Source organism: Oryzias latipes, chromosome 6 (genome assembly GCF_053564925.1).
Source record: "Oryzias latipes strain Hd-rR chromosome 6, Olatipes_Hd-rR_3.1".
NCBI lineage: Eukaryota > Metazoa > Chordata > Actinopteri > Beloniformes > Adrianichthyidae > Oryzias > Oryzias latipes.
The window spans coordinates 5,071,883-5,094,601 of record NC_136242.1 but is presented as its reverse complement, the minus strand read 5'-3'; the positions used below and the strand labels follow the sequence as shown (position 1 = coordinate 5,094,601).

At 42.0% G+C, this 22,719-nt stretch overlaps 2 protein-coding genes across 2 annotated transcripts in view; both read right to left on the bottom strand.

Annotated features, from left to right (window-relative positions):
• Positions 1 to 2,248: 2,248 nt before the first annotated feature.
• On the bottom strand, positions 2,249 to 7,138 carry gins3 (GINS complex subunit 3). The gene is made up of 3 exons (XM_004086216.5): positions 6,838 to 7,138; positions 4,636 to 4,869; positions 2,249 to 3,590 (listed from the first exon to the last, which is right to left on the bottom strand). The coding sequence occupies exons 1-3, from the start codon at positions 7,006 to 7,008 to the stop codon at positions 3,360 to 3,362; spliced, it is 636 nt and encodes a 211-aa protein (XP_004086264.1). The 5' UTR covers positions 7,009 to 7,138; the 3' UTR covers positions 2,249 to 3,359.
• A 6,049-nt stretch (positions 7,139 to 13,187) lies between these two features.
• Positions 13,188 to 22,719, bottom strand: part of znrf1 (zinc and ring finger 1) — a 51,619-nt gene continuing 42,087 nt past the window's right edge. Inside the window, exons 3-5 of the mRNA XM_023955491.2 lie at positions 16,375 to 16,480; positions 14,510 to 14,588; positions 13,188 to 13,390 (exon numbers count right to left, since the gene is read on the bottom strand). Of these exons, the coding sequence (XP_023811259.1) occupies positions 14,531 to 14,588; positions 16,375 to 16,480 (164 nt within the window). The 3' untranslated portion in view covers positions 13,188 to 13,390; positions 14,510 to 14,530. The remainder of the gene's footprint in view (positions 13,391 to 14,509; positions 14,589 to 16,374; positions 16,481 to 22,719) is intronic.

The window sequence follows — 22,719 nt, the reverse complement described above, 5'->3', positions numbered from 1 at the left end:
GCCATATGAAGGAATCCAGTCATTTATTGTATTTTCAGTCACTATTGATGAAAGCACCAACATCAAAGATATGTACAGCTGTGCATATTTATTAAACGTGTTGAAGAGACGTCACTCTGGAGTTTCTGGAGTTGATGGACACAACAACAACTGATGATATAGTCAGCTCTTTAGTTACTGTGCTGGACGATGTTGAAGTGAACTGGTCACATGACGTAATTTTGGTCACTGATGGCGCTGCATCAAAGGTCAGGAAGAAGGCAGGTGTCGCCACAAAATTCAGGCAGAAACCAGGAAAAGATTCTTATAATAATGAATAATAATAATGGACATTTCATTGTGTTTTGCAGACTTGAATGACAGTAAATGTGTTTCTGCACAGAATTTGAATCCTGATATCTATGGACGGGTGAAGTTCCAGAAGAGAAAGGAGGTTAACTCCAAACTCTTATGTTCACAAATGTTTGCAATTTTAATTTAGTGTTATTTCGTCATTGTTTGGACGTTTACATTTTAGGAAGATGTTTCATTTTTTTCTGTAGCCCCTCTTGAATTTATTATCAGGATTGCTTCAGTGTCAGATTTAAAATATTCAGTCTCTATAAAATTGAACAAACCAATATTTTTTAAAGTGAAATTAATTTTATTTAAGATTCATTGGCCTCTGTGAATGAATGTGTAATAATAAATTATCAGGCTACCATGTTGGTTGAGGCATGTTTTCCAATTGGGTAAAAAAACAAGAATAAAGCTTTATTTTGCCTTTACGCTACTGGTCCGGCCCACTTGAGATCAGACGAGTTGAATGTGGCCCCCGAACCAAAATGAGTTTGACACCCCGCTTTAGGGGTTGCCACAGTGAATCAGCTTTCACTGATTTGCACAGGTGGTTTGGCAGATTTTTACGCCGGATTCCTTCTTAACACAACCCTTTATTTTCAGGAAGACCCAGATAGGCAGCAGTGTGAAGGGTTGTGCCCAAGGACCCACACTGTATTTTGGCTCTTTGCACGCCCTGGGAAGAAAATTCAGGTTTCCTGTGTGACAGTCCTGCACCAAGCTAACTGAACTATTCAGCCTGTATTTAAAATGAAGTATCTTTTAAGTTAAAAATATTTACCAATATATCTGCTGCGTGTGAACTTTTAAAATAAGTTTATGGTTGAATGATGCAAGACTTTAAATCAATAAGTTATACTTTTGTATTTTTTAAGAGTTGGCTGATGTAACTTTGTTTTACCTTATTGAATATCTAACACCAAATCATTCCTTCCTAAACAATATCTTTAAGTGTTTATCTTCTGGTAAAGACCAATTATAATGAAAAGGGTGTTTTAGATGTCTTTTCTTGGCAGATTTTCTCATGGAGGAGGACAAATTTAAATAAATAATAAAATAATAAAATAAATAAAATTAAGTTTAAAATTGCATTGCAGAGTGTGTCTTTATTCAAATTGTTCTGAATAAGGAGCAGACGAAAAAATGCCGCCTGAAAAAGAGGTCACTTATTTTTGCTCTGCCCTGCAACTGGAAGAGGACATGGGGGCGGGGCAACTCCAAGCCAACAACCCTGCCTACAAGTCAAAGTGAACTACTGCAAAAGTTTTGTCCTAGAAAATATTGCACTTTTTTTTTATTGTCTAAAAACAGCATAATTTATGATTAAAAGAGCACTGGGATCACTTTGAAAACGGATCAAAAGATGATCTGAGTGCGACTTTAAGGATCCTGTACAAACAAATCAGCGTTTCCAACCAGATTTCAGAAGTAGTTTTCTCACCCACTTTAAAGGTTGATGATGAATGCCTTCCCTTTGACCCCCCCCCCCCCCCCCCCTAAGAAGAAAACTTGACCTGATGCCAAACCACTTACAAGTGCCCAAGTACAGGGAGCTGCACAGTCTCCTCCTAACATGCTCCCCATCATAATGAAACTCACCCAAAAGGCTGTAGAGCTCATCTCCATGCACACGAAATGCTGCAGAAACCCAAGGAGAAGAGCAAACCATGCTTCAGCATTTCGCTTGAAAAGGAATACAACAAATATGATTTAGCATCAAAGACTACAAAAAATAAAAATGCATCAAGCTATCAGCAAAGGACGAGCAATAAAATATGTCACGTAATTACAAAGCTCCAGATGGTTTGGAGAGGCCAAAATAAAGACTTCCTCCTGTCCTTCTGGGGGGTGGGGGACAGCGGTTAAAACGTCCCAACTACACCAACAAACGGCAGACAGCCCAACATCATCACTAAATGTAGTTTTATTAAAACATTGAACAATACAGAAAAAAGTCAGACTCATCCTTTCAAGCACTTTCATTTTGAAATAATCTTTAAAGAACAGAACCTCTTTATTATTTAAGTCGTTTAATAAAAACAGATGAACTCAGGAGGACGACGTTTTGTTTGTGGAGCTCCTCATCCACAAAATGAACCATTTGTCATGATCAACATGAATCTGTTTCATCACCTCTCAAAAGATTAAATCATGTAAATATGTCGAGTGGGAAACGTTTGAAGCTTGAGGTGTCTGAGGGTCAAAACAGCCCCTAAAGCTGCTTTCTGAGGGGAAAAAAGCCTCCAGGGGCTGTTATTCAGCAGCATTTGGAGGCTGGCAGGAGGTCATTCTCATTCCTCACAACAGTTGGTGAATAGAAGTGACCTCCTCCTGCTGGATTCAGCTGAGCTGCTTTAGATTCACAAATGTCTGAAAATGTACCGTAGTTCTTTACAGACATTTAATTTCAGGTCCTTAAGCTCCACAGACTGCAGGGCAATAGAAGCAGATTTCTTTCTGACCTTGACTTGTAAGATAACACACTTTCTTAGAATCCTAGTATGTATTTTTAGGATATTGGCTTAATGGTTTATTCTCAGCTAATTGGTTAAAAACTCAAATAAAACAGATTTTCATATTTTCGATGGGGGGCTGTTGGTTTGACAGCTGCCGTCTCCGTTAGATCCACAAAACAAAGAGAAAGAAAACCTAATTTTATACCTTAAATAAAATTTAATCTCCAAAGCTCACATTTTTTTTTATTTCTTTTTAAATTGGGAAAAGCTCAAAAGAATCTCCTTTTTGCCTTTTAATGAACACAGGTGAAGGAATAGAAGCATTTAGGTATTGTGTCTTTTTTTAAATAAGTTTGTCAACATGTACTAAAAAATGATGCTAAATCATTTTCCATTTCAATTCTTTAAATGAAAACAGAATTCAAAGGTAACTCGTCTGTAATGGTTTGTAGTTTCACACATGGATGAGCTCCAGAAAGACATTGGCGTAGCAGAACCCTCATCTCATCCCTGGCAGACCCCTTGGTGCTCATGAGTCCAGCGTCCAGCACAAGTCAGCAGAGCTCAGGCCTGAACGTCTGCCATCTTCCTCTTGCGGTAGTTGATGACCAGGCTGGAGGCGGTCAGCTGAGAGGCGCGACCCTTCTCCCAGCTCTGGAAGCCATTCAGACCGCTCTGGCCCGACCGGAACAGGGCTTTCTCCAGACAGTCCAGACGCTCCACTAGAGTAGACGTGTCCTCATTGTAGGCGTTCTGGGAGGAATCCATGACCCGCCTGAATCTGCCGATAAAGGTCTAGACGGAGGACAGCAGAAGCAGCTGATGAACACGCAGTATGAAGGCTACAGAAGATGCTGGGAGCCACGTCTAACATGCAACTCTTAAGAGGAAACGTCAGCGCTGGATGGTTGGAGACTCTCACCCTGCACCTGGAAACTTGAGTGGATTCCTCTGCACAGAGGTTTTCAATCAAACCATAAACATCAGTGCCCCTGAGGAGAAGGTCTGTGTTTGTTTTCTGGCAGACTGAGGTGAATCTGTTCAGTAACAGCTAAGAACTCAACCCACAGTCCAGTTTCTGGTCCAACTGCGCCCTCTGCTGGCATTGGCTGAAAGGACTTTGCAGAGGTCTGCACCAACTCATGAGCAGGACCCAAAAGAAACCTTTTGGGATTAAGATATCCAGATCAGGGTTTTTTTTTTAGCCGCAATAAAATTCAGAGTCATTTGATTTAGAAAACATGCAGATATCAAGCCTTTGACCGATCTCTTGGTCTTCAGTTCAAAACCTTAAAGTCCAGAGGACTCAAGGAGACCTGTCATTTCAAGTTATCCCTGATCGGGATACAACATCGAATCTTGATTGAATCTGAAATCACGTGATTGGGCCCCATTTCTGATCACATGATTGGAACTCTGGACATCCTTAGTTTGGGATGACTCAGAGTGAAGACTGAGAGACAGACGATGTCTCCAACATCGGAGCCTGAACTCACACATACGTTTCTGATGGATACTCAAATGTTCCCAAGAACACTCCTTAACCAATAGACTTCAATTCCTTTGAGTTTGTGTAACCCTTGTTCTATCCTAGGTACTTTAACATTGGGAGTTGGGTCATCTAGACCCACTAGACAGTGCTCTGAACCTTTTTTCTTCAATGATTTGTGATCTTCACTGGTGTCCATGGATTACATGAAATCTTTCCACCTTCATCCACCTTTGTCATGGTAGGGAGAACACATCAATGTAAGGGGGGGGTCATCTAAGATAGCACAAGGGTTAAATGAGTCCGCGTGTGTGTTTGTGTATCATCTCCTGCTGGCTCTGAGTTTCATACCTGCAGCAGTGTCTGAGCGATGTCCGGGTTCTCTGGACTGTCAAAGTGCAGCATTTGTGATCCCAGACCATAATAGTAGGGTCCCATCTTATGCAGGTTTACCACGTTGGGGTCAGCGGTGAACACCGTCCTCCAGCCCTCTTTGTACACCTTTGGAAGTTCAACAGAAAGCACCCTCCTCTTCCTCTCATACAGACCTTTGGACAGCCACAGAGGAAGCTCCATTTTGGTTCCCTGAGACAAAGAAAGACATAGAAAATGATATAAATAGTCTGTGAACCGTCTGTCCCCCCATAGCTGAATATCCTCTCATGACATTAAAACAACCATACTGGTGCCTTTTTTCCAAATCCTGCTTATTCTACCACTGGAATTTCACAGTGAATCTGGGTTCAATTCAGTTACTTTTAGTTACATAGATTTGCTTTTTAAATAAAAAATCTCCTTTACAGCATAGCAATTTAAGATGTAGTTGATTTTTGGATTATGTACAAAAAGCAGGAACATATCGAAAAGATGCTGACTCAGAAGAAAGGAAATATGAAACAAAATTATTATGTGAATAATATTTTTCTAGGTTTTTCTAAATTGTCGATGCAAATGATGGTCCAGAGACTAATTGTTAGTGTAAATGAAATGTTTTCAAGCAAACATCCCAATGATTGCAGTTTGAAATGATTGCAGCTGTGAAAATGGTCATTTGTTGAATTTACAGCCATTACATTTACTAAAATATTTAGATATTTTAGCCGCTGCTATCTTAATGTCCCACTCTGATAATATTTTGATTTATTGTAAAAGCATTTCCAGTAGGTTTTTTTTTAATTATGATTATGGCATTTTTAGAAAAAAATCAAAATACTTGTGTGGTTTTCTAGGACATGGTTTCTGCAGAGTGGCAGTAGTTCATCAGATGTTTGAGTTGTGGGCAGGACTGTTGGTGCAGAGTGAACCAACTCCCATTTTCCATCGTCCCTACTCTCTCCCGCTAGCTTACAGCCCCTCACACCCCCAAATTAACATTACAGGTTCAACAAAAATGATGAGCAATGTTGGAGCTATCCAGTCGTACAGTTCAGATCCAGATTCCAGCTCAGACCAGGAAATCAAAGACGTTCATGGATCTATTTGTCCGTAAGTGCATGCATCAGAATGGAGCGGAGCAGGGAACTTGTAGCCCATACAGCATAGTTTCTAAGATACAAATAAGCACATTTCTAGACTCCCCTGCTTCTGATTCAGACTGAGCCCTCCAGGGGACAGTGGTTACAAAGAAATTAAAAATCTGATAAACTGTGCGCACGGATTACTAAACCATTGTATGGTGTGATGTCATCATTAGGCCACTGTGGCCTGCGACTAATGATGACGTCACAGCAAACAAGAAGAACTTGGAGGACTTCTTGTTAAAGAAACCTCGACAGAGAGCGAGATGATTTTCTAAACAGGCTTTTTAATCTTGTTATGATTATTACTAAGTGCATGTTCGCTTGTAGTTTTTTTTTAATCAGTGCAGCCAGTGCTTCATACTTGGCTGAACTGACCCGGAAGAAGGGTTAGGATTAGGTTAATGCGTGCCATCAACATTTAGCCATAGATGAATTTAAACTGGAATACCCATCAGCCTTTATTTTGTCTGAAGTCGACTGGTAGCACTCATTCAAATGATTTTTTTGCACCTTTTCTCAGGAATGTTCATTCAAAAGCCGCCTCCATCTGTCCCAAAGCCCGTCCTCTGTCTGGAGATACAAATCTCCTGGGAGACATGATTCTTCTGAGTCTGATTGTTGATTTACAACAATTTGAATAAAAAAATACTTAGAAATGTTATATTAATCTTTAGTTTTCTTCATCTCCATCATTAAATAAATGCCACAGGAACATGTTTAAAACACCAAAAACTCATCTTTTATTGGAGGGTCTTTAAAGATGTTTAAAGTTCAACATCCTTCTTCTCTTTACAAACATTTCTGGTCTTGAATTTCCATCACAAAGCTCGACTTTATGTGTTGTTGCTGCTTGTCATTAACTTTCCAAGCATTTGCTTCAAATCTAAGATAAAGTTTTTGTGAACATTTTGTAATTTGACGTGTTTTCGGTTTTACACTAAAATAACGATATTTCAGTGCACTGTTGTATTCCTTCTAACACCGAACAATTGTTTCTCCGATTAGGTGAAACTGCCGCCATGACGGTTCTGACCTCCGGTAAGTCCTCCGAGTCGCTCGAGCGGTCCAGGAAGCCGAGCCGGGGGAAGGCGCACTCTGTCCGGACCGGGTGTCTCTGGTGAGACAGCAAAATGTCGTCGAGAGACAAAAAATTCTCCTCTGTGCCAACTCCGGGTGACACGGGGTGGTAGGACTGCGCGTCCATGACAGCAGGAGGGAGACCACAATTTGAATTAACTAAAATATATGTATTTACAGCTAAAGAGTTCTGTATGTATCAACAAATCGGCACTTCCGCTTAGTTTTCAGTGTTGGCGCTAAGACGCGCCACGAGCCAATCAGGACGCTCCAATAAAATCCAGACCAGAGCAATGGATGCAGAATGCAGAGTTAATCGAACTAAGCCATAAAAATCGACTATTTCAGACGGTTTGGTTTAATTGTTTGATTAAGAAGTAATGTCTTAAAGCAGTTTCAAGTCAGGTATGGCATTGAGTTTCATATAGAACTGGACATATCAAAACAAATAAACTACTCATTTTTTCGTGGCTTCCATCAGTTAATAACTGTAGATATTTTTATTCACAAATTTGTCCTCATAAAGATTTTTGTTTTCACCATCAAAGTACAAAATATTAATGTCACAAAATTAAGGTTACCTTGTATTTTTATAGTGATAAATAAGGACAGTAATTATAATAAAAGTAATTTTAAAAAATAGGAAGAGTAGCCGTAAAAACATGAAACTACAGCTAGAGTCAACATTGACCCTCCATTTAGAGGGAAAGGAAATAAGCCTGCTGCAGTTTTCAAATGTTCCCCAACCTTCATCTGCTACTCTTGACAACTTTCAGAAGCTGATAAATGGAAAAGCACATCTTTGATTTGGGCTCAAACTGAGCAAGTGATACTTTAGAGAAGTTGTCTCAGAGCCGTTCAAATAATGGCTGCAGGAACAAACAGTTTAGCAGGATATGATGCTTAATGAATGAACTAAAACTTCTCTGATGCAGCACTTTCTACCAAACCTGAATGGGGATGGGGGTGCTTTATAGCCTCACTGTGTCACGTATCAGAGTCTGACTTATTTGCTGAAGAAATGCCTCATCTCACCACATTTGCATTCCTTAAAGACTGTTTGAACAACTTTCCTTTTAATGCGGCTACTCAAAAAAAGGACGTTTTAGTGCGCCTAAACATTCTCGTATCCTGAGGTCACGAAAACCAGCTCAAGGATGCAGAAATGCACAATTAGCACACAGTTGTGTTGAGTCTCAATTTTTTTATGTTTACCTCTCAGTCAGATGCTTCCATCAGAGAGAATATTATTAATTGAAGCAGATCAGACCTTCAAATATGGAAGGAACTGGTTTATTGAGATAAATAGAGACCCTAATGACCTGGGTGCCCATCTGCTTTACAGGTTGCAGAATACTGTGCACACCGAACTTTCTTGCTTATTTCTGGGAATATTTTTAAAGTTTTTTTTTAAGATCTGAGGAGATTTAAAATCAAATGTAAAGTGTTAATTTCATGTGATGTTTGGAATTGATCCATGTATGCAGAAAGGTTTGATTCTGGAAGAAAAGTTGGATTCCGACTGCTTCCCCTGAGGAAGGAAAGAAACCATACTTTATGCACAACAGAATTCCAGCAGACGCAGTTCAAAAATCCTCACAAAATCCAGATCTATTAAAATTGCCAGATGAATTCTAGTTCATCTGAGGCTGTTTATTGAGACTCCTGTGTTTGGAATTCATCTTCTGAATGTCTCACCTCTACAAAAACCTGTTGGATGTTTCCTTTATGGCTAAGAATGAAATTAAATATCTTTTTGGTTTCACGGATCAAGCATCACAATGGATGGGCTGACAAATCTGATGTACCTCTCAGCATCTCAGGACAAGTAAAGAAAAAAGCTCAGATAAAACAAAACCTTATGAGAAAAATGCACCATTTATTGGAAATAGAGGTGGACACACTTTGACATTTATTGATCTGAATTTCTTGTAGCGTTGTGATTTATCGAAGATGAAGTTGCTGTTTCTATGTCTGTGTTTTCTATTTCTGGAAGGCAGGGGATAAGCGGCACAACTTTAAACTTAAATGTCTGCAGTCATTGTTGGCGTCAACACAAAAAGAGACTTTGGAATTCCAGAAGCAAACATTGTTTTTGTCTGTTCCCCCCTGTTTTCCAATGTCAGCTTTTCACCTGCATTGTTCTGTGTGGCTCAATCCACTCCTCTTGCCCAGCATGCATCTCTCTTGCTTCTTCTTGCTATATGCTGCTTAGGCCTTGGTATCCAGGCTGAGTGTCCAGAAACCAGCTTCTGTCTCGTGCTTACACCAGACTATCATCAACAGCTGGTTGAGCGTGCCTGATGACTGTGGAATCAGTCTTGGTAGATTACCCACACATCCTAATTAAAGGTATGGGTACTTTATTTACATGTATGCAATTTTTGCTCTTTTTAATAGGAATCAGTAAATCAGTCCTTTACTTGGTTGATCATTTTCAGTCATGTGACCTGTGAGCATGTTTGCATGTTCTCCCCTTGCTTGTGTGGGTTTTCCCTGGCCACTCCGGTTTATTCCCACAGTCCATAAACATTCTTCATAGGTTAATTTATTACTCCAAATCTGGCATGTCCAAAGTCCGGCCTGTGTTCACATTTCCGCCAGCCTGCAGGCTATTGTCATTATATCAATAATATGCAGGCCCCAGGACTTTCTAAGAACAGCAGTTCTTGAATGTGATTGGCTAAATTATTTTAGAAGCTGCATTGTAAACATGTGGCAACAACTTGTCCAAATTCTTTAAATTTAGAAGTTGACAGGGAGCATTCAGTGACTAATATGTAACATTTCATATTAGCTCAGTTTTCACATAGTTATTTTTTTCCAGACAGACTTTTTCTTCTGGTTTTCAAATTAAAAATTCACTTAATTTTTATTAAAAAAAAAAAATCATATTTAATCTGCTCTATATGAAGAAATGCAAAGTAGCCCATTGTAACAAAATTTCATAAGTAGTTAGTTTGCATTCTAATTTATAAGAGTTCAAAGAAAGCAGGCTGAACTGATGGTCCTAACACACTTTCACCTCACTAAAAGTGTCCCTATGACTGAGAGTCTGCATGGGTGTGTGATTGTGTGGCCCTGCAACACACTGGCCATCTGTCCAGGGCGTACCCTGCCTTCGCCCAGTAGTAGCCAGGTTAAGCTCTGGCAACCCTGTGGCCCTGGAAGAAAATAGATGGATGGAAAATCTTCTGTTTTAAAAAAGCTTTGTACTAATTCAAAGACATGGGATGGAAAGCAGTGATAAAACTTTGTCCTGGCTGAAATGATGTATTGACTGATATCAAAGACACCAGCAGAGGAAAGTGTTTAGACCGACTCACAGAGGAGGAGCTCTGAAACTCATCTGTCATCTAGCACATTTTATTCCACCATTTGTTTACAGTAGCTTTGTAAATGCAGTTTGTATGTTGAGTCTTCACACGTCATCTCTTGGCATTCTGAGGAGTGAGCAACACCTCACATGATTGAATATTAAACAAATATTGTTAAATCTGAGCAGAAGAATAAATAAGCTCCGTTCAGCGGAACTGCAGTTCTTTTGGGGTTCTGAGTGGCTCCCAGTCGCACACAGGCAGAAAGAAACACAACATGGGGGGCCGCGACAGCAGCACAGACCAGGAGGCGCCTCCTGAAATGCAGACAGCCATGGATGGATTATAAACAAATCGGCCTCTGGCACAGCTTACAGCTTCCTTGTGCCAGATCCAAAGAGGAGCAAAAAGACTACAAACCCCATGTTTAACCCTTGTGCTATCCTAGGCACTTTAACGTTGGGAGTTGGGTCATCTAGACCCACTAGACTGTACTCTGAACCTTTTTTCTTCAATTATTTGTGATCTTCACTGGTGTCCATGGATTACATGAAATCTTTCCACCTTTATCCACCTTTATCATGGTAGGGAGAACACGTCAATGGAAGGGTGGGGTCATCTAAGATAGCACAAGGGTTAAGGAAGTTCATTGCTTTTGATACATCTTCATGTCTGTTTCTCATCACCCTCTATGTCCCTGTTTCAGTAACTGAATCATTTGTGAAGGCTGACATTGCTGTAAAGGGTTTTTTAAGGCAAAGTTTCTATTTTGTGACTCTGTCTTCTTTTTGTTTCAAGTATGTTTATGTGAATTAGTTTTCAGTCAGCTTTTAGCTCCATGTTTGATCTCTGATCGCTTTTTAAGCCAGTTGTTTAGCTGTTCTAAATTTCTATAGTTTTTTTGAAATTATTCTATACTTTAACATGTTAAAGATTTTTGTTGCCATTTTGGGTGATTTTACCTTTTTTTAAAATTTGGAAGCATTCAAGTTTTTCGGAGTTATGTTCCTTAATGTTTGCTGTTTGTTTATATTATTTAGAAATATGGGTGTAACGATTAGTCAATTGAATTGAATCGATTTCTATTTCTATAACCCAACCAGATCAATCTGTCTGAGGCAATTTGTTATTTGATTTGACCCATACATTTATAAAATCCTTTCAAATGGAAGTAAATCTATTATGCCGATAGTGGCAATTACCATTTGAATTGAGACATAGTAGGTTTATTTTACTATAAGGGTAAAATAACCAAGTTCATCACAGTGGACAACATACATGTGATGTCAACAAAAACTGATTATCCATCATTCCAGTCCAATGTGTGGAAAGACTTTGAATATAGTCATGTGACCATCCAGTGTCTAGAATGTTCTAAGAATGTTCCCTTTGGATTCTTTGGATGTGGAAAAACAACAGTGGCGAACTTTAGGAAACTAACATGTGAATGGATTTGACATTCATTCTAGTTTACTTGTTTGTTTGGACACAGATTTCATTTATACTTGATGATCTGGAAGAAATCCAAGAATCTGGAAAACTTCACTGTTCAGTAGCAGGAATTTCTGTCTGAGTCTCACTGGTTGAAGTTTTGGATGAAGATGTTCTGGATCCATTTTAGATCAGATCAGCTCAAATCTGATCGTTCAAAATAAACCAAAATCAACGATGAATCGTATCGTCAATCACAAAAGATACGAATTGGATTGTTGTTAAAACAACTAGTTACACTCCTGCTCAGAAGTGGTTCAGACTGAATTAAATGTGTCTGCAGCGTTTTTAACTCTGCAGATCATGTTGTAGCTATATGTTATTTATTTACATGTCTTGGATTTTGTATGAATTATTTCTAGTGGGCTTTTAGATACACAGTCTTTTCCTGTTTTGAGTCTCTCTGGTTTCATTTTCAGTCGGTTGCAGCTGCAGCTCGTAGTTTGGTGTTCATGAGTGTCGTGGAATGACAGTATTTGTCTCCGTCTCTTGTGGTCCTTGTTTGGACTCAAACTTCAGTTTCTCTAAAGCTACTCTGAGTCTTTGTGGTTGGTTTGTAGACGTTTGGGGTCCAGAGGCCCATTTCATAATCCCTCCATGCAAACAGTCATGTGAACAGAGAAACACCCACACTCGCTCTCAGCAATGAGGCTCTCCCCAAGAAATGAACAATCAAGATTATGTTTTTAAAAAAACGGCAGATCTGAGAGAGAACGAAGAGATCAAACATGAAATTTACAAAATGACATGTTGCTTCTCTGTAAACATCAGCAAAGTAAAGGGAGGACTGCCAGACAAACACAACACAGACATACACACACGCACACCCACCCACCCACCCACATGCACACACAAACACACACTCACAGGGATAATGGACATCTAGAGTGTAAACATTTCAACGCACACACTCACACACAGTTCCTGTCTTTTACAATGACCACACCCCAGCAAAAACACACACATTCTTCTAAAGTTTTAGCACAAGCTTTTTTGTGATGCACACACACACGTGCACACTCACACACTACACAGTGAGAGCGTAAACTACAGGGCTCTCTCTCCCTGCCTCCTCTACCGGGACTGAGCGTGCTCAGTCTGTGTCTCTGTCTTGCTGCTCAGGTTTGCACACGTCACATCTACAAAGCCTTGTGGGCATGTTTGAGAGCATTGTGGTCAAATTGGTGAAGGGGCAGAACTGAGGCAGGATCGATGACAGAGCACGCGTGGAGCAGGTGGGTCATGAGAGACCCATTTCCTGCTGGGTCACAATCACAAACTAGCGTCTCTCATCCATTTGCTGGGTTCCTCTTCTCCCTTAAACCCTCCTCTTCTGTCCAATCCTCTCCCCAGTTAAGGCCATGGAAGGGCTGGACACAGGTGAGAGACAGGCCTGCATCCACAGTCAAAACAGGAGGCCTGCTGGGACCTGAGCGAGCCAGGGGGGGCCAGCTGGTCACCGTTAAGGTAGTGAGAGGCCAGGAGGTAGAAGTCATCACCAGCAGATGGAGGATGAAGATCTCAGCAGAGCCTCTTTGATGTTCTGATGGCTTCACTCTTTTTTTTTTTTTTTTGGTTCTGTTCAGGAGCGATTATCTGCAGAGATGGATTCAATCAGGACAAAAATGTGATGATCGCTCTGATTGTTTCATCCAGTTCAGTTGCATTGTCCAGAAATCCATGGAAGGATCACAGCACGTCCTGAAGACAGAAGAAGGAAAAGGAGTGAATGGACAGAAACCACATATGGCAGATAGATTCTCCAAAAGAGAATGACGACTGAAGGGTTTTTTCCTTAAAGCCTCAAATCTGGAGTGACTTATGTTAAACAAAACATTTTCATACCTTTTATACATATATTGGGGTGTAAAGATTAATTTTAACAATGATTTGATTCATATCATAATTTGTGGTTGCGGATACGATTCAGAGTCAATTTTGGTTCATCTTGATCGATCAGATTCTCTGACCTAATGGTGACTCAGACAGAAATTCCTGTTACTGAACAGTGAAGTTTTCCAGATTCTTGGATTTCTTCCAGATCATCAAGTATAAATGAAATCTGTGTCCAAACAAACAAGTAAACTAGAATGAATGTCAAATCCATTCACATGTTAGTTTCCTAAAGTTGTTGTTGTTTTTCCACATCCAAAGAATCCAAAGGGAACATTCTTAGAACATTGTAGACACTGGATGGTCACATGACTTTATTCAAAGTCTGTCCACACATTGGACTGGAATGATGGACTGATCAGTTTTAATGACATCACATGTATGTTGTCCACTGTGATGACCTTGATCATTTTTACCTTATAATAAAATTAACACACCATGTCTCAATCCAAATGGTATTTTGCAATATCAGTATAATCAATTTGTTTATTTTGGAACAATTTGCAATGGTAAAGGTTGATTCAATGAACAACTTGCATCAGACAGATTGACCTGGTTGGAACTTGGGAATAGAAATGGGTTAATCGATTAAGTCAATCAATCGTCACAAACATTATGTATCAATAAACTGTGATACATTTCTGAAACCGATTAACGTGAGATTTTGGATAAAACAGAAATGCTGTTTTACATTTTCAGGCCTCTAAATGTTCTTTGTGGTGAATGTTAGCTCAGAACTACATTTAACCTCAGGTCAGTCAGACAAACCTTTGAGGGTTTTGACACGCAGGATAAAAACCAGCCTTTGGTTTCAGATTGACTTTCATTCAGACACACTGTGTCCGTGTCAGACCAGCAGTTCTACCTCAGAGCTCACACACACCACCATCATTAACCTTCAGACTGGATTCTTTCTGCATTTCTCACCTTGAACAGATCACTGATCGGTCAGTCAGACGGGTGTTCTGGGCAGGAGCGATTGATCTCAAACCAGGAGTCTATACAGCTGTGGAAGCAGACAGACACATGCATGAATCTTCTTCATCCTTGCGGATTCTGACGACCTTAGGTGTTCCTCCACGCAAAGACAAGACAAGGGTCTTTGTACTTTTGGAAGGTTCGGTTTTTGTAGTGGTTTCAATTTTAAAATGTAGAAGTCTCCCAGTGTTTTACAGAAGTGGAACTCGCTGATCGTGTTAGTGTGGAGCTAACAAACCCTTCTGCTCTGCAATGGGGGGACTATGGAACCAACAGCTTCAGCTCGTGCCCCCGTTCCTTCAGTCACAGACGAACCTCCCAGAGGAACGTTTGGGCCACTTTAAAGGACAGGAATGTCACAGTTTACCTCACCGACTGCTTTTTCTTTTCACAATTACAGAATTCTGTACGCCGTCCATCATAGTGACAGATTTGAATGTGGCTAATAAATCATAAGGCTGAGATTTATAGCAACTGTGTCAGTTACCGTGATGAAAACAACTGCAGATCACCCCTTTGTCCAGTTGGGGGCGTGTGTGTGTCATGGATAACCTTTGATTGACTCAAAAAGAGCCAGTTTGATTTCAAAACTGTGATGGTAGTTGATGAAGACTTTCACTCTGCCGGAATTTTGCTATCACTAGGTTCTGTGGTTGATTCAGGAAGACGTTCCTTTTTTGTGTAGATGATCAACAAACAAACAGCTTACAAGAACAGGACTATCAAAGTTGGATCAGATTTTCAGTGCAGCCTCTGGGTCACAGGAGTTGACTTCTGGTGGGTGTCTGTCTCGCTTGTTTTCCGTACACTTGCAGCTCCCTGCTGCCTGAACAGGTAGGCGATTTCAAGCTACTTTTTCTGGAAACTCAAGTTATAGCCACAAAGACTTTTAAATGGCATTGTGGTAAAATATTGATTCTATGTGGATTTGTTTTCAGGAAATACAACTTTTAATTGAAACACAAAATTCAGATGATGTTGTGTCATTGGTGGAAATGCTGACTGTTGAATTCAATCTGCACTGTAATGTGTCAACACCAAACTGCTGGACTTAACTTTTGTATTTTTTTAATCAAAATAATGTGAAAGTACATTTTAGCAGAAAAATCATGACATTGTATTGAAGTTGTCAGTTAGTTAAGGTTTTTTCCAAAAGTTGTCCTCATCAGAATAACTCCATAACCTATACAGTTAGAGGAGTTGATTGACAATAGGAGTTAGCTTACCACGCTCTGTGTATGTTTTTCATCTGTATATTAAAAGCTGTTAATTCAGGTCTAATATTTGGTCTAAGGTGTCAAAGAGTGCAGGGCCAGCCACAGCAGACACAGTGGTGGTCCATGATACTCCAGGTGGCCTCATTCCAGTGAGCGTGGCCACACACTGCACCCCTGGGTGCAGCACCGCTTGGTGTGTCTCAAAGACGTGGCTGCATTCTCACAAATCTCAGTTCTTCTTGGGAAGAAGAAAGGCAAAAGCATAGATTTAAATCCATTACACACACGGACTGCTGAGGGGTAAACTTTTTAATATATTCTAAGAAAACAATACCCAACTGTCTTGTATATCTATGTGATCAATATTTCTGGAGTTTATGGAAGCACAGGCATCCCCCACTTATCACCTGCTTCATTTACTCCCAAATTGTCCAACAATGATATATCTAAAAATACAACAAGGAGCATCTTTATCACCAGATGAAATACTCGACCTCTACTTCAAAGGCGAGGAGTAACATCGATCTTTAGCTGTGGAGGCAGACGCAGTGGACAATGACTCAGACATGTGGGCGTGTGTGGCTGTGCGTCAATCACCTTTTGTGGTAGATGCAGAGGCACGGCAGTCTGGCTATGGTGTCCCCTTGCTGCAGTTCCTCTAGACAGATCACACACTCCCCGGCATCCCTCGCTAACACATCATCTATGGAAGCAGACACCGAGACAAGTCAGAGTGCGTCAGAAGATGTGCAACATTTCTGACAGTTCTGTAGCAGCAAATGCAGCGTGACATGCGACAGAGTTACACGGAGACTTCTACTCCATGAAAAACCACATGGTTTTTTATCCAACACAGTCCTGTTGTTTTTCCTCACACCTCTGTTGCATGAGAGTTTAACCATATAAGTCGATTTAATTGTAAAAAAGAAAAAACATGGATTAATGCAGTGTCATTCTTTAAAGTGTGTTGTCAAAGAGGATTTTCCTCCAGACAGTCAGTTGTGTCACATGTTAAATCCCATCTCCCCTGTGTTCTCAATGTCAAAGAGGGTTAGAGAGACGATACCAAAAAGGTACTTGAAGAAACTGAAACATGACCACAGACAAAAGCAAACATTTATATCAGATGTGTAATCTGAAGAAGAAGTAGGAGTGAAGATATAATGAAAACCGCTACATATATGTAGTTGATGTCAGGGAGCAGGTGTGGTTTGAGGACCCAGTGACTTAATGGCAGAACCCATCCAGCTACTATAGATGCTGAGTCCAATGGCAGGTCAAAGGGTTGATGGAGTCTATCCCAGATACTGTGGCATGAAGGCGAGTTACACCCCAGACAAGCCACCAGTTTACCACACCCACACAATTACATCTAAGGGGCATTTAAGAGTCACAAAATAATCTGTGAAGAGTGTTTTGGAATTGTGAAATTAAGCTGTAGTGCCCAGAGAAAATCAATGCATGCAGGAGGAGAACATGCAAACTCCACACAGAAAGGAGCCATCCAGGTGAGACTGCAAACTACTACACCACTGTGCAGCCATTACAGAAAAAGAATTTAGCAAATACACCAAAAAACCAATACAGGACAAAACACTTTAATGAAAATGTGCTGAACAAAACAAAACCTAAACATGACATGGCAAAAAAGGAGACAGACAGGAGCATCTGGTCAGAACAAACAGAATATACTTGGAACCTACTACAGAAAAACAGCTGGGCCATCCGTCCATTCACCAATCCCTCTATCCAAGTCTTCATTTATCTACTCTTTGATTCATCCTCTGTTCATCCATCCATCCATCCATCGACCTTTCCAAGAATCCATCCATCCCCTCCCGCAAAAAATGTCTGATCTCAGGAACAAAGCAGCCATTTAACATGTTATTACTACAATGTCTTGAAAGACCAAGAGGCAGGTAATTGTTGGGAGGGGTTGATGGGAGGTTTTTCTAGTTAACTGTGTTGCTATTAATATTTTGTTTTTAAATGGAACGGATCAAGTAGTTTAGCATTCTGTTTAATTTATGTTGTCTTTAGAAACCGGAAAGGTTTTGCATTAATTTTCAGTTTAGTTTTTCATATATATATGCCTTTTCTTAGTTATATGGAAAAAAATGAACCTGTTGCACCATGTTTCCTCAGTGCATCTGTTATGTTTAAAGTCTGATAGGAAATATGGTAAAAATGTTGTATATTTGTAAAGGTCTTTTCTACCTTCCCTGAAGGTCCAAAGCGCTTTACAGTCAGTCCCATTCACCCATTCACACACACATTCACCCATTCACACACACATTCACCCATTCACACACACATTCACCCATTCACACACACATTCACCCATTCACACACACATTCACCCATTCACACACACATTCACCCATTCACACACACATTCACCCATTCACACACACATTCACCCATTCACACACACATTCGCCCATTCACACACACATTCACACACACATTCACCCATTCACACACACATTCGCCCATTCACACACACACATTCACCCATTCACACACACATTCGCCCATTCACACACACATTCACACATTCCATCAGAGGCAGGGTGGGGTTCAGTGACTTGCCCAAGGACACTTGGACATATGGGAGGGCAATCCTCCGATCAGAGGTTGACCGCCCGACCGCTGAAAATCTAAACAACCTCCTGATTATGAACAGAATGATCAAAATATAGTTATTTGGTTTGTATTGTAATATATGTAATCGCCTGATATAAAAAACACTATATTGTGATGTAAAAGATTCTATATCGCCCAGCCATGATTCACCCTGAGAGGACCAACATCAACTCAGCAAACATCACCTTGATGTCCCAGATGGTCTTTTATCAAGGATTTTAAACAAAAATGGGTTTATTTATTTTAGACAAATAAATGAGTGCATTGAAAATATGGTTCAGAGATCAGGATGAGCCATTTGGAATGATGCTGTTTTATACCTGTGCTGTTTGATCTTCAGGGTTTAGTGTTTAGTTTGTCTCGATCACAGCAGCTTTCACATTAGTTATTTTTGATTACATGAATTGCTTGTGAATCTGCCTCTGGCCTCCTGCGTTGCAGCCACCCTAAATGAGCCACCGGTGAAGCAGCAGCTTCTAATCCGCTGTGAGTCAATTAAGAACCAGGCCAGTTGCAGCTTGCCTCCAGTTATCTGCTTTCTTTTCTTCCTTTCTGGCTGTAAGCTGATGACTGAGTGTTTCAGGAGGCGTTTACTGGCTGCAGCATGAAATTCTTCCTTTTCCATCTCGTTCAGTTTAATAAGAAAGTACATTTCTGTGTGATCTGCATTCACTTTTGAATAAACTGAGAAATAGCTTTGTACTCAGGTTTATCCTGTCATAAGTGTTGCTATGGAGACAAAGATCTGCCTTTAGGCTTTAGACTCACTTTTTGGATAACCATTGGTTCCATGACAATGTCTGACTTTAATGACTGTCACCTGAAGGAAGCAGGTGAGCAGCCCTTCACTCCTCCACTGGCTGCTCTCAGGCTCAGCTTCCTGTTGCTGCACTTGTTTGCTTCCTGTTTGTTTCTGGCAGACATTTACTCCCTTTGATTTTACAGGATGGCTCAATCCAGCAAAAGCAAGTCTCTCTTCTTCTCTGTCGCCTAGCTTTGTTGCTTGAGTCCTAAATTGTGTGAAGTTAAAGAAGAATACATGTAAACGGATCTAATCTGGAGTAAAGGATCTTTATAGGCTTTTGCAGACAGAGACTAGAGGGAAGTGAAGCCTGTTTTCATCTAAGACCTGTTGTCTTCTCTGTATCTACATTATCTTGATGGGATGTGAAGTATAAGCTGCGTTCACACTGCCCTCTGCAATGCGCGTTCAAGCGACCACTTCCAATGAAACATCTACGTAAACGTGCACTTTGGGCTTCCGCATTCTTAACTCTCGCCTTGACGCGCTGCTACGCAAATTTCTATGTACAAAGTAAACCAGGTTGAATTTTGACCAATCAAGGACTTGAATTTGGTAGTTTGAACTTACTATTTGAGAATTGATTATGGAGGAGAAATTGTTAATTGCGGTTTGTTTCCGCCTGGAATTCTATGACACCAAGTCTTTCCTATATCGGAATAGAGCGGTGAAAAAAAAGCCTGGACCAAGATTCGCAAGATTTGCTCCACTTTGACATTTTGCACCAAGACTCTTCCCACTGTGGATGGTGGACATGTGCCCCCCTGCTTGTCAAGTGTCAACACCATGGGCTAAAAGTGTATTCAAGAATGCAGTTTTTTTTTTTTTTCTCAACTTGTCCTGTCCAACAGCTAGGCAGACAGATGAGAGCTGAGGGCCTCTTGGGTTGGACATATTTTACTTTAACAAGAGGGGTTATTCATCTTCAGACAAACCAAAGGTATGTCTGAATAAACCCCTTTTGTAATTGAGGCCAAACTTTATTAATTTCAAACATGTCTGAAAATCTTTGGTGTTGGACCGGACGGAAAAGGAAAGAGGGGAAGAAGAGAGAGGGACGTTAGAGAGAGGGGGGGTAGGGGGTGATAATAGGAGGGGAAGGGGGATAAGACCATGAAGCAGCATAAAGCAACAAGTTTACTGGTTGTTAATCATTATGGTAAGGTTCAAATGTAAAAAAAAAAAAAAAAAAAAAAAAGGGCGGAGCCTGTCCACACACACACTCAAATGTTATAAACACACCTGTTAGTTGCAAAAATGTCCACCTGTCGACATGTACACAAAACAGATAGTGTTCACACGCATACTTATGCCTTAAAACCAACTAGTGTGAAATATTTCAGTCATTCAGTCTGTTGAGCTAACACCTGTGCTCAGGTGAGTGTTTATGTTCTTCTAAAATGGATGGTGGAACGTGAAAAGAAGGAGGGAGAGTGCCCAGCCATCCCCACCCCAAGACCCCCACCGCACCAGCAGCGGCAGCCGGAATCCCCCCCAACGCCACACGGGAACCGGCAGGGAACAACCGCCGCCCGGGCGACCAAGCCCGCCACCCAGGCCAGGGCCACCGGAGAAGGACGCCCACAGCCCCAGACGAGCACCCCACCACCACCCAGGAGTTCCGGGCATCCCCCCGCCCCAACCCCAGGTACGAGCCAGGACCCCCCAAGGGAGACCCACTCCGCACTCCAGGCAGCCATCCGCCCGGCCCACGGTTGGTCCAGGGAGGAGCGAGGCAGGGGCCCGCCGCCCCCGCCCAGAAGGGGGGAACCCCGGGGAAAAAAGAGGGCCCACAAGGGGTGTTGTAAATATGGCCCGACCAGGCTCGGCCACAGTTGGAAATTTGGCGGGGCCCAGCACTCAGGAGCAAGGACCAGAACCCACCCCCCAGGGACACGAACACCCCCGGCTCAGATGTAATGTGAACCCCCCCACCGCGCGGAGAGAGCACCGCCGGGCCCAGGAAGCCGGCACCCCGGGGACACAGCCGCCGTTGCAAAGGGGCCCGTACCCCCCACCAGGGAAGAGGCAGGGGACAGATGGTCCTAGGTCCCACCTTCCTTGCAAAATGTGTGTGCGTGTATGTGTGTTTGAGAGAGTGTGTGTGTGCATGTGTGTGTGTTTATGTTGGGATGTATATATTGAGGGGGGAGGGGTGTGTGTACTAAGGGGGGTGCGGTTAAAATTGGCGGGTAGGGCACTAAGGGGACGTCTCCTGATTACTCACAGTGACGTCCCCTCACCCTCCCCACCAAGGGGCCCTAAATGTCTAAGGTGCGGTTAAAATTGGCGGGTAGGGTGCTAGGAGGACATCCGCTGCTTGCTGGCAGTGATGTCCAAGCACCCCCCCTACCAAGGGCCCTACATGTCTAAGGTGCAAATAAAACCGAAAGAGGGGGGGCCCACTCCATACGGCAACCACAGGAGGGGGGTCACTGCCTAGTAAACCCCCCCCCCCCAAGGCTCATCGCAGGCTAAGCCCCCCACCCCCTCACCCTATTATGAGGTTATATGAGGAAGGGGGTAAGTTGGGGACAGATGATAGACTGTCCCCCGGTGGTCAAACAGCCCCCCCCAGCAAGGGGGCCAGGCCCACCCAGCCCCGGGGCCCCACCCCCGGAGGCGCAGACACCCCAGGCCCAGCACCACCACCCTCATCAAGAATGCATGTTTAGCGCGTCATATGCCCAGTATGAACGAAGAGGTTCTACCGCTGTGATCACAACACACTGAAACTGCCCCCCTGTTCCCTCTGACTTCAAGCTGCCTCTCTCGCTGGCTGGCTTGCCAGCAGACGTTTGGCATATTGCCCCCCCCATCAATAATGACTTGCAGGGGCTGCTCTCCACTTCCCAGCATCCAGGCGCCAAATTCCTGCTTCCCTGTCACTTCCTGTGTCCTCTGCAGACCTCAGCAGCAGGAAAAAGGCTGCATGCTCCTCACCTCCCTTGTTGTCATTCTGCCCCCCCGCACTGACCTCTGTGCTTTTATTCCTGTGGCCCCTCTTGCTCTCCCTGCACCAGGGGCTAAATTTAGTAGAGGCATTAAAATGTTATCATTGAAAGTCAAAGCCCAGAAAAGATTCTCATGGGGAGTCATGTTTCAGTTCACAGTCCATCCCACACGCAGGAGTCTCAAGCAGTAAATTTGAACAGGAATTAACTCCAAACATGAATCCTTTTAGTTTTAAGAGCTCTCTGGCTTTGTGTCTCCTGAAATACCTCCTGCAGTCAGGCAACAGTGGCTGCAGCCTCAACTTCCATCAGCTCAGGTGATGCAGCAGTTTTGGACCACCTTAGCTCGTCATCAAACTGACTTCACTCAAAAACATTTTACAACATACAACATATATAAATAAGGTGCAGCATGTAAAACAAGTGGGATCAAACATGCTGGAAGCCTTCAGGGCAGGACTCTGCAACCCAACCACTGAAAGAGCTGTTCGCCTTGATTTCTCACTGACCACAACCAGCCACAAAGTCTTATTTCACCCT

Excerpts from the sequence above, each read along its gene's own strand:
- gins3 (XM_004086216.5), bottom strand. The coding sequence starts at position 7,008 with ATGGACGCGCAGTCCTACCACCCCGTGTCACCCGGAGTTGGCACAGAG. Across the intron at positions 4,870-6,837 it reads ACTCGGAGGACTTACCGGAG|GGAACCAAAATGGAGCTTCC; the intron begins GTCAGAACCGTC and ends TCTTTGTCTCAG. Across the intron at positions 3,591-4,635 it reads TCGCTCAGACACTGCTGCAG|ACCTTTATCGGCAGATTCAG; the intron begins GTATGAAACTCA and ends TCCTCCGTCTAG.